Source organism: Meleagris gallopavo, chromosome 12 (genome assembly GCF_905368555.1).
Source record: "Meleagris gallopavo chromosome 12, MGAL_WU_HG_1.1, whole genome shotgun sequence".
Taxonomy (NCBI): Eukaryota; Metazoa; Chordata; class Aves; order Galliformes; family Phasianidae; genus Meleagris; species Meleagris gallopavo.
Window position 1 is genome coordinate 12,459,484 of NC_139415.1, and position 11,774 is coordinate 12,471,257.

Below are 11,774 nucleotides of genomic sequence, written 5' to 3' on the forward strand. Positions count from 1 at the left end.
CAAGGATTAGCCTGGCCACAGATGTCTCCTGCAGCCATCGGAAACCATGAGCTGGCAGCGGTGGATGGTGACGTGGGGCAGACTGGGCTGTGGGAGGCTCGGGATGCTGGCACTGAACACAGGGTTATCCAGTTAGGGGGATTAGGGGCAGGCTGGGGCTTAAGTGTCTGAGATGGTGCTGTGAGTGGCTTCTCCTGCTCGGAAGAGCAGATGTGTGGCAGGACAGAGGCTTTATTCCACGGGGCAACAAACCTTCCCAGGTCTTTGTATGGAGCTGCTGGAGGAATGGGATGGGTTCAGCACTGGGGTGGCTGCAGTGGGTCAGGAATCCTCCTGGGTGTAACATTGCTCTGATTGCCAGATAAACCTGAGCCACTGAACTTCGTAACAGAAGGATAGCAGAAATAATAGCCGAAACTGCAGCAATAATCGCTGCAAACACACGGGCCATGAGACGAAACCCATGGGCCTCTATGGCTGGCAGCTGCTGGCACAGATTTTGCTCTTGAGCAACTGGAAGCTGGGGGCTGTTTGCCTCAGTCAAGGGGAACATCTCTGTATGAGATTGGAAACAAAAAGGACTGTGCTTCAGAAACATGCAGCCCCATCACTATGTCCTTCCTTATCACCCCAGCTCTGTGGCCCAGGAGAGGGCTATCTGTGCGACAAAGGGTTACAGCACTGCTGGGCTTGGAAGATATTCCCAAAGGAGAAACCAAACCCAGTGGTAAATCCTGCTATAACACGGCCTAAATAGTCCCTGCAGAAGGGAGTGAAATTACGCCTGACCTTTGACCTGCCCAACTCTTTCAAGTAGAGCCATCCCTTGCGAAAACTTGGCTGCATGAAGCCGGGTGTGGTGCAGGGCTGTCTTCATGCATCACCACTTCCCTGTGCTTTACAGGTTACTGCTCTCCCTTCATGTGCTTCTTTCCTCTTCCAGCTGGGATCCCCCAGCACAGGGTCCTCCCAGCCCAGCAGCTCAGGGGTCACCATTTCTTTACAGGTCCCCATTTGTGGAGCCTCGTGCAGCCGGGACAGGGATCCTACAGGGAGCAAGGCTCTGCCAGCCCTCCCCATCTCTGCTTTTCATATCCTTTCCCATGCATGTTAGCAGGGACATCAACATTCGTGCCCCAGGGGACAGAAGGAAAACATTCTGCTTGTTGTTTTTAGAGAGGCTGCTGATTTCTCTGTAGCTCCCTCTGGGTCCCGCATCCTCTCTTAGACACGTCCAGGCAGTTGCCCCTTGAACAGCAAAATAAACACCCTTGTCCTAGTTGCTTGTGTACAGCCCTGGGAATCTTGCCCTGTGCTCTCCTCCTCCTGACCTTGTTTTCCACTCAACACAACAGCAGCAATTACCTTGAGCTTGAGGGGTTGTTAGAAAGCAAGCACTGCATCCCATCCTCTCCTTTCCAGCCACTGCTTCTCACCGTGCAGGAGCTAAAGGCTTGCTGATCTCTCCATCACTAACAAATGGAAATCCGTGCGGGCACTGTGTGCATGAGTGCTCCCCGCATTCCTCACGCCCCACTGCTCTGGGGATATGTGCAGGACTTTGTTAGTGGGACGTGGGCACCTGGTTGCACCTCAAAGGCACTGTGTCTGAGTGGCTGGGTGCTGGAACGGGGATGGAAAATGAGGTGGGTTACAGCGCAGAGCAACACGGCTGAGCTGCTGAGGTGCCAGAGCCAGGAGAGCTGCAGTTCTGGGGAAGAGTCAACACTGAGCAGCATGGAACTATCTGCAGTTGATCAGTTAATTCTAAAACGGGGCATGTTGCAAGAGGAGATAAGATCAGCTTTGTGTTCGGGAGGAGGGAGAGGAGCGGATTTCCAGCGCAGAAGCAAATCGTCCTGCATTCATTTACCGTGTGGTTTCCTGTACCCTCCTCAGAAGCGGTTGCTGCTGAATACGAATTCAACCTGAGACTGTTTAGCCCCACTGTTCCTGCCTTGTGGGGCCGAGCTCCTCACTTGGCACCAACCCTGGAAAACACAGCGGGGCTTTTCCAGCACAGGGTCTGAGCGGACACCACTCAAAGATCAGCTTGTTCGCACCGTGACAGCCTTCCCTGCAGCGTGCCGTGCTGCACACCCAGCGCCTCGCTTCCAGGCTGCTAACCCAGCACCTCGCCCTACGATGCCCATTTTGCTTCGATCCTCTCCGCCCGTAGCCGCGACCCGCGGGGCAGCCGCTGCGGGGCTCCGAGGGGCCGGGCCGGGACCGCCCCGGGGGCGGGCAGCGGAGCACGTGGGGCCGGGCCGGGCCGGGCCGGGCTGGGCTGAGTCACTCCCCGCCCCGAGCACCGCGGTGGAGTGGAGCTGCACGGCTCGGCTGGGCTCGGCTCGGCTCGGCTCGGCTCGGCACTGCACTCAGCATGAAGACAGTGAGGCAGAGGCAAGCGCTGCTCCTGCTGGTGCTGGGGCTCACGCTGCTCGTGGTGGTGGCCGGTGAGTTGGGTGCTGTGATCCCGGGACGGGACCGGGGTGCGCAGCCCTGAGAGCGCAGGGGGACGGGTAGAACGGAACCTGGAAGCCGTGCATAACCGAGCCGCGCTATGTCCCGTGCTTGCAGGCGAGGATAAACGTGCCAGCAGTGTAAACAGCTCCTGGGAGCGGTTAATGCGGCACCTCCCGTGCGTCCCGATGGGGTGCGTGACCCCAAAGGGATTGGGTGAACGGGGGAAGGGGTGCAGAGCCACGTGCGGGCTGTGGGATGGGTCGAGGGGTGCTGCTGGAGGCTCTCCTGGGGCCGTTCTGGGTGCCCGTGCAGGCAGCCCTGACCCTGCCTCCCCAAGCCCCGCTGGGTTTCAGAGGATGTTGTTTTTGCCTTCCTGCCAGCCCATGGGTTCATAGAAGCAAACATTTCCCAAAGCTGTGGCTGCTCTGTTGTTTCGGCTGCTGGCTGTCCAGTCTGTGGCAGCGCTGGCCTTGACCAGAGAAATGCACGTGGGAAGGATGGAGGTGCTGAACCGTTCTGAGAAGGCCGAGAAATAGGAGCATCTCAATCTCCAGCAGAAACCGTGACCTGTGTGCTGTGCTGCTGGGCAGGGGCTGGCGAGGAGACGCAGAGCGTACGGGATAATTCTGGGAGAGGATAAGAGTTTGCTTACTCGCAAAAAGCAAAGCATAAATCTAGCAGCGGGACCCCTCCCGTCCCAACCCTGGGAAGAAATGTGGGGAATTTTACACCGCTTCTCTTTTGCTTGCTGCGTCCCACCCCAGGAACTCTGTGCTGCCGAGGAGCACGCATCACAGGGAGCTGCAGGCCGCTGGCAGTGCTGTCCATGGGACCCTCAGCACAGGGATGCATCCCAGACCTGCGTGGGGCAAAGGTGTCCCGGTGTATCGGCCTGAGCCCTCTCCTCCCGCGCCGTAGCTCATGGCAGCACATTGATGGAGCATGAGGTCATGCGGAACGCGCTGGGCAGTGCAGCAGCGACTTGAACCGCTGCCCAAATTTTTCTGCCTCCCGAGGCTGGGCTGAGGGAGACACTGCAATCGGCGTGTAACTTCGGGTTCTGCCCGGCCTGCCTGCTCCCAGTGCGCACCCTGCAGTTGTGGAGCGTTGGGAAGAGTGGGATTACCTTGGAGGAGCCCTGCTATTAAAAGACTGATGATAGGAGCTTGCTAAGTGATAGCTTAGGCTAATGAGAGCTATGCTGTTTGCTGCTTGCAGGGCTTGCAGGTAGTGGGGGTGGTCTCTTGGTCTCCACCCGAGTTCAAGCCTTGCTCTGAGCTCAGCAAAGAGCTGGCACCAAGCGATGCACTGTTCTAGCACCTGGCATGCAATTAGTACAACTTTCAGCCACGCTGGTGGAAATCTGCTCCGTGTTTATGGAGAGTGCTACTATTCTGCAGCTGCTAGGGCAAAATACATTGGAGGTGGGGGGAGTTCCCTGATGCCATGCAGCATCACACAGAGTAGGACAATTCTTCCTCCTGTGCCTCCAGCATCTGAGCTGAGGCACGTGGGGCCCCCCCACAAGGAATGTTTTGTCTTGCAAATGCTAACTTTTGTTAGGAAAACCCAGCAATGTGAGCTGCCTGATTCCCTGCAATAATCCTGTCCTGCTCATGGCACGGTGCCCCAGCTGGCTAGCCCTGCTCCCTGGCGCAGCAGCGTTCCCTGGGCTCTGATTTGACATTCAGACTCTGCCTAACGCATTTTTCTGTGCCCAAGGAGCCCTGCGTGCCTGTCCCGGCTACCTCTGTTGGTCGCTGCCCTTCCTGAGATACCCAGCACATGGGTCCCACCAGGCTGGGCTTCTCCTGCCAGCCTGGGATGGGGCCACCTCCACGTGAAGCCGGGCTGTTGCTGCTGCCCAGCACTGGGAGGGCTAACACCGACATGTGGCTTTGCTGGCAGGTGACTTCTGCAGTGTGAACTACTGTCAGAATGGGGGTACCTGCCTGACTGGCATCAACGAAACCCCCTTCTTCTGCATCTGCCCTGAAGGCTTTGTTGGGATCGACTGCAATGAAACAGAAAAAGGTGAGGCTTGGGGAGGAACCTGTGTTTCCATCACAGGTGATTGGCACACAATGAGGATGTGCTGACTGCTTCAGAAATGAACCGTACTGTATCCTCAAAACACCCTGGGTGCTCTTATTTTCCCACCTGTGCCCAGCTGAGAACCCATTTTCCTCCGTTCTCTTTCCCCAGGCCCCTGCCATCCCAATCCTTGCCACAACAATGGTGAATGCCAGTTGGTCCCGAATCGAGGGGACGTCTTCACTGACTACATCTGCAAGTGCCCCACAGGGTATGATGGGGTGCACTGCCAGAACAGTAAGTACAGCAGGGAACTAAGGGGACACCAAGGTGACAGGTCGGGGACCACAGGGCTCTGCTCTGGGGGATGCCCTGGCTCTGAGATCACCTCCTAAGCCCCCCACTCCTCTGTCTCCTAGACAAGAATGAGTGCTCCTCAGAGCCCTGCAAAAATGGGGGCACCTGCGTGGACATGGATGGTGACTACGCTTGCAAGTGTCCCTCTCCCTTCTTTGGGAAGACTTGCCATGCCCGTAAGTCCCCGGTGCTGATGCTTAGAGATCCCTTTCCATTCCTGTTCTATAGAAGAGCTATCATCAGCAGTGCAATGCCAGTGTGCTGCACTGAGCCTGGTCCTGACGGAGGTGGAGGTGCCACCTCCTGTCCAGCACTCTGATAGTGGCAAATGAGCTCCTGGCATTGTTCCCTCATCACCTCCTCCCTTTGCTGCCATCCTCAGGCTGTGCCATTCCCCTGGGCATGGAAGGAGGGGCCATCTCTGATGCACAGCTTTCAGCCTCCTCCGTCTACTACGGTTTCCTTGGCCTCCAGCGCTGGGGACCGGAGCTCGCTCGCCTCAACAACCACGGCATTGTCAACGCATGGACCTCCAGCAACTATGACAAGAGCCCATGGATCCAAGTACTGATGGGAAGGGTAAAGTGTAGGTCTGTCTACGTCTGGATGCAGACTGTGCTCACCTTCTTGTCCTCTCCAGGCCAACCTGCTGAGGAAGATGAGGCTGACTGGCATTGTCACACAAGGTGCTCGCCGTGTGGGCAAGGCGGAGTACGTGCGTGCCTATAAGGTGGCCTACAGCCTAGATGGGCGTGAGTTCACCTTCTGCAAGGATGAGAAGCTCAACACAGACAAGGTGGGCTGGGATATGGGGCTGGGTGCTGGGCTTGGGTCAGGACCACGCAGAGAGGCATCTCAGCAGCATTTGCTTGACCAGAATCATATCATAGAATCATAGAACGGATTAGGTTGGAAGGCCATTCTGTTCCGACCCCCTGTTGTGGTCTGGTTGTCTCCCACCAGCTCAGGCTGCTCAGGACCCCACCCAAACTGACCTTGGGCACCTCCAGGGATGGGGCACCCACAACTCATAGTGCAGACAAGGGAGCAGCACTGATTTACTGGGGTCATTTGGATAATGATTTTGTAGCTGACACATGGTGGGATGTGGGCATGGTCTGCAGATGCTGGTGAACAGCTTGCAATGCTCTGTGTTGAGCACAAGCCCACTGTGTATCTCACAGCCTCAAGTCACAGAGTGCAGCACTCTCCATTTTTTTTAATGGCAAATGCATCCTGACAGCTTTCTCTGCATCCAAGGAAGGGCTGGGAATACCTGCCTTGCTTTAACTAACAAAAAGTCTCACTCATCTCCACAATGCTGGAAAAAAAACACATGTAAACATGACCTTACAGCACTCTTTTCAAGCAGGCGTCACATTTTGGGGACTGCAGCCCACAGCTGCTGTGTTAAAAGAGTTAGGGATGCTGCCAGCTCGTGCAGTCCTCGGGTAGCCCAGCTTCCCTGCTCTGCCCATTTTGGACACCAAACCCCGTGCAGTGGGCAGGGAGCTGCAGGATGCTGGGGGCTCAGCCCTGTGTGCTGTGTCAGATTTTCCAGGGGAACGTGGACTACGGCACCATGCAGACCAACATGTTTGACCCTCCCATCACAGCCCAGTTCATCCGCATCTACCCCGTGGTGTGCCGCCGCGCCTGCACGCTGCGCCTCGAGCTCATCGGCTGCGAGATGAATGGTAAATGCCCCCCTGGGCCACTGCTGGTCCCCGTTTGGCCAGCGGGTGTTCATTCTTCTCATGGTGCTGGGAGCTTTAGGGGCCGTTAATCCCACAGCTCAGCTGGGCCGAGCTGCACTCTCACACTGCTTACCCTTCCCAAGCCGTCTCACTTCAGTCTGTGGTTTCTCATTGTTCCCTATCTGAGCCCCGACCCGGCTGGTTTTCCTGCGGGAGGGCTTAACGAGCAGCAGAAGATCAAAGTCCCGTGGGAAACGTGACTGATGATTAGCCAGAGCCCTCGGCTTGCCCCTCGCCTCCCCGCATTCCTGCTAAGCACACGTCCTAGGCAGTGCCTGGCGCTGGGCTCTGGGCCACATCCTGCTGCTGCCCAGGACCGAGGTGTGTCCTTGTGCCGGGCTGTGCTGCGTGGCTGCAGCAGGAGGCACTGTGCTGCAGGGAATAGCTCTGCTCTGAAAACACCATCCTGGCTGTAACCAGGAGAGCTGGTGAGCTGCATCCCTGCACCTCTGCGGTGCTTTCCTGTGCTCCCAGGTCCTGCTATGGCCACGGGGATGTGTCACTGGGCGTGTGGGGCTCTGCTGGCTGCGGTCGGGTGATGGTGCTTTGGACTCTTTCCCTTTCACTGTCTGTATAAACCGTTGTGTTACAGTGTATTTCAACACGGCAGGTTGCTCGGAGCCTCTGGGCATGAAATCCCGCCTGATCTCTGACCAGCAGATCACAGCCTCCAGTGTCTTCAAGACGTGGGGCATTGATGCCTTTACCTGGTATCCCCATTATGCCCGCCTGGACAAGATGGGCAAGACGAATGCCTGGACAGCACTGCACAATGACCAGTCCGAGTGGCTGCAGGTGGGTAAGGGCTGGGAGGGCTCATGGCACACCTCTGTGCACCCCAGCCCAACTCCTCCCCTCTGTTTTGCAGCAAGGATCAGGTTTGTGCTTCTATTCCTGGTCTGGAATGGGAACAAATAGTTCTGAAATTTCCTTCTTGGTTTCCTTTGCTCCGCTGTTTTTATACTTTTCACATGATTTCATGACATAATGGGACAAAGCTGTTTAGATATTTGTCCCGCTTTTAATTTTATTTGGGGAATGATTAAAAGCAGCTGCTCCTCAGCCCGGAGTGAACCAGCTTATCGGGACATCTCCCAGCGGGGTTGCGGTGACACTGCGCTGCGCTCTGACACTGAAGGCTGTGTGCTTGTGGATGTGTAGGTAGATTCACATGTACACCCATATATATATATAAATGTATACATATATGTGTAGTTAGTATGGCCCTCAGTGAACATAAAAAAGGAACAAAATTAAGGAGACCTTTGGCTCTTTAGCTGCATTACCCTGCCAGCACAAGTAACGCAGTGTGGCAGGGCAGGAAGCAAAGCAAACAGAACAGAAACCATCTCCCTTGCAGCCCAAATGTCAGCCTGCATTCAGCTGCGTATTTTCTCATCCAGAATCACTTCCCATTGGGAATGCATTTCCTCTGAGAGTCCTTTTTAATTATTTTTTTTTTTAATTGGATTTTTGCCATCATTCCCACACTGACCTCTCCAGCACGAGGTGCCAAAGCAGCCACAGTGATGCGTGGGGAGCAGTTCCCTGCCCTGAGGGTGCTCAGGGGTCAAATATTTCCCCACAGCATTTTGTTACTCCTGCTGGGACTAATGCCCTGCTGGGGCAGGGGTTGGTTGAGCAGTACCCAGGGACTCAGCCCCATCTCTATTCCAGATCGACCTTCGGGACCAGAAGAAGGTGACGGGCATCGTTACGCAGGGAGCTCGTGACTTTGGCCACATCCAGTACGTGGCAGCCTACAAAGTGGCATACAGTGACAATGGCACCTCCTGGACTGTGTACAGGGACAGCCAGACCAACAGCACCAAGGTATGGGGACAGTGAGCTGCGGGGGTTTGGGGACACCTGCCGGCTTGAGGGCCGTGCGTAAATGGTGTCGGGGTCCCTGTGATGCTGACTGCTTCTCTCTCCCCCCAGATCTTCCACGGCAACAGTGACAACTACTCGCACAAGAAGAATGTCTTTGATGTGCCCTTCCATGCCCGCTTTGTGCGCATCCTGCCTGTGGCCTGGCACAACCGCATCACGCTGCGTGTCGAGCTGCTGGGCTGTGACGAGTAGGGGCATGAAGGAGGGACAGCCCCATTCCCATCACCCGGCCCACACTCTGCCCACCCCACTCACCTCCCGCTCACACCTCCCTCTCCTCCTCCCCGAATTTTGGAGGGAGGCTCCGGGCGCTGCCTTGCCTCAGGGGGTCCCCTGCCCCGCGCTGGGGCTGCAGCACTGCACTTTATGGGGCTGCTCTGGGTAGCATGCGGGATGGCTCCTGCCCTTCTGCCCTACAAGCTGTGAGTGAGACCTCCTCCTCTGCAAATGGATCTTGGCTGTGGGACCGTATCCTGCACGCAGGTCTTGGTTGCAGCCTCCCCTAAGCCTGGAGATGACTTTTCTCCCTTTTCCCTCTGCTTCCAGCAGTCAGCAGCAGCGCCCTGCATGCACTGCACCGTAGTTTGGGGTTCAGCCATTGTGGGGGACCAAACCTAACCTCTACTATCCCTCCTCCCTGCATGGCCATGTGAAGGAGCTGCAAACCTCAGCCCTATCCCTTCTGCCAGGCCCTGGGGCTCTCTGCGGGCTGTATATCAGCGCTGCATAGTGTGAGGGGAGTGCTGAGAGGGGGAGAGGCTGCTCCTATCAGTAGTTCTTCCTGCTGCACTGATCTTTTGGCAGCTGAGAGCCCTTCCCAGCCCCCAAGAGAGCAAACCCATAGGTCTGTGGGGTCGAATGGTGAGGGACGCCTACCCTGGGCACCCTGCAGCCCAAGCCAGGGGGATCTCAAAAATGTTTTTTTTTTTTCCCTTTTGATCACATTCCCAGGGTACCAACACTATTGCCATGGAGCAGCTGGAGGAGGTGGTGGAACAGCCGCAAAACAGACCCCTGATCCTTTTTGTAACCTGATTTTTCCCTTTTTGGGGTGGCGATGCTGGAGCTGTTGGGATGGGCAGTGGGAGAGCATTGAGCCAGCGAGTGGGATGGCTGCTAGGAAAGTGTTGGTGGCACCGTTGTCCCCGTGGACTGGTCTGGGATGTGGCCACAGTGCTGGGCTGGCTTTGGGAAGGACCGAGGGGACCCAGGTGGCACAGCCTTGCTCCAGGGTGTTGTTGACAGTATTAAAACTGAGACTTTGGGTTGTTGGCTCACTGCTCTGTGCTTGCTGTCTCTCAGAGGCATCCCTCCTGCCCTCACACCCTCCTGGTTCCCTTCCTTTCTCCAAAAAACAGTACCAAGGCTATATACATCCTCCCCCCGGCCTCCACCCCACCCCAGCTGCTGGAACCTGTGCCTGCAGCTGGCTGAACACAACGCAATGGGACGTGGGGATGGGAAACTACTATCAGCACCCACGCCCTGCGCATCCTCCTTTGGCTTTGATCCTGGAGCAGATCCCCAACTTGGAGTAAAACCGCTCTCAGAGCTGCAGCTTTGAGGAGGCTGTGGCCAAACCTCCTGGGCATGGTGCAGGATGGGGGCTGCTGGTTGGGATCCCACACCTGGGAGACAAGGGGCACCGGGGTGTGGTGGAGGAGCTCTACCACTGAGTAGGATCCCTGAAGCTGACATGAATGGCCCAGAGCCCCCTGCATCCCTCCATCACCTCCTGCATTCACCACAGCTATGGCTGCTCGGAGACAAATAGCACCCAGATAGAGAGCAGGGGGGACAACACTCCCACCCAGACGTGCCCTCTTATCACCGGGAAGCAGCAGCAGAGATAAAGGCAGCCTGCTCTGAGTCTGGCGAGACAGCTCTGAGGTAGGGAAGGCTCTGCAGGGAGGCCAAAAGGAGCCAAATCCACATATCACTGCATCTGTCACCACTGCCCCACTGAGGGGCTCTGAGCCCTTCCCTGCCCCACAACATTTCCTTCCTCCTGCCCAGCACCGGGGCTGCCCTTGAGGGCAGTGAGGGCTCCCTCACCCTACGCAGACCCCCATCCCTGCCCTGGGATGGTGTTCCTGGAGGCAGGAAGGCTGGCACGCTGCGGCACCCCACTGCCCGCCTGCAGGAAGCAGCCGCAGGACAGCATCCTCTCACCAGCACCCGGAAACCCAGCACTGCTCACAGCCCCTTCCATCCTGCAGCAGATCTGTGTTTCCCTCCCCACTTCCAGCCTCAAGCGTGGGTTCCCTCTGGATCTGCTGGCAGAGACTGAGCAGCGTCCTGTGCAAGCAGCGTTTTGCCGAGAAATCCCCTTCCAGGACCAGGTCGAAGCTGCCATTCACCGGCTCTGAGGTTGAGCAGCCAAGCTGACACCTTTATGGCTCTGTTTGATCCGTCCCCAAACACGTGCCCATCTCGCACACTGCTGGGGTGGATCTGCGCTGACCCCACAGCGCTGCTTGCCCCACAGACCCACCCGGATCTATCCCTGGGGAGCTCAGCTCCAAGCCCAGCTCCAGGAGCATCCTCCAAGCACCGAGGATGGGGGTCACAAAGCACCCTTCTCCCAGGGCGGGCTCTTTGCGGGGTGCTATGGGCACACTGCAGCTTTTTTCTCCTCTGGCAAACAATGGGGTGGCAGCGCCAAGGAGCAGCGTGCCCCGGCGGGAGGAGACTGTGGTGTGGCTGCAGCACGAGGACACGGTGCTGGGAGAGGTAATCACCCCATTGTGGGCCACGGAGCAGCGCGGCGTCGTGCCGGCCGTCACGCACTGGGGATGCCCCTCCATGGGGACCCTGTGGCAGTGCCACGCGGTTCGGCGTCAGAGAATCATAGAACCATTAAGGCTGGAAAAGACCTCTAAGATCATCCAGTCCTGTTATCTACCTACCGCCAACAGTGCCCACTAACTGTGCCCCTCAGCATCCGAAGCTCAGTTGTGAGCGCAGCACCCACGCTCTGTATCTCTGTCCCTCAATTAGGACGGCTGAGCAGAGCTGTGAGACCCTGTGCGTCCCAATGATCCCAGCCATGCTTCCCACGGGGACAGAGCCGCGTGGGACATAACTGATACCGCCGTGTCCCAGCCCCTATCAGCCCGCTCTGGTGCCAGACGGGCTCAGTGCCTGCAGGATGGGGTCGGCGGATGCTTTATTTTCACACACGGTGTTTTCTTTCCGGTTTGACGCCATCCTGCACGGTGGGGCAGGGTGCAGGGGGCAGGGAGCAGGGAGCAGGGCCCCGCGCCT

The 11,774-nt window shown here is 57.2% G+C and overlaps 1 protein-coding gene across 3 annotated transcripts; it reads left to right on the top strand.

Moving 5' to 3' along the window:
• The first annotated feature begins 2,268 nt into the window (after positions 1–2,268).
• On the top strand, positions 2,269–8,784 carry MFGE8 (milk fat globule EGF and factor V/VIII domain containing). 3 transcript variants are annotated; one of them, XM_003209526.5, is made up of 10 exons: positions 2,269–2,456; positions 4,375–4,500; positions 4,672–4,797; positions 4,920–5,033; positions 5,240–5,421; positions 5,498–5,653; positions 6,410–6,554; positions 7,207–7,409; positions 8,292–8,447; positions 8,556–8,784. In XM_003209526.5, the coding sequence occupies exons 1-10, from the start codon at positions 2,384–2,386 to the stop codon at positions 8,697–8,699; spliced, it is 1,425 nt and encodes a 474-aa protein (XP_003209574.1). In that variant the 5' UTR covers positions 2,269–2,383; the 3' UTR covers positions 8,700–8,784. The 3 variants fall into 3 exon arrangements, with proteins under 3 accessions (XP_003209574.1, XP_085090079.1, XP_010715783.1); XM_010717481.4 differs by having other exon boundaries at positions 2,270–2,456; positions 7,225–7,409; XM_085233953.1 differs by lacking the exon at positions 4,920–5,033.
• The last annotated feature ends 2,990 nt before the right edge of the window (positions 8,785–11,774 follow it).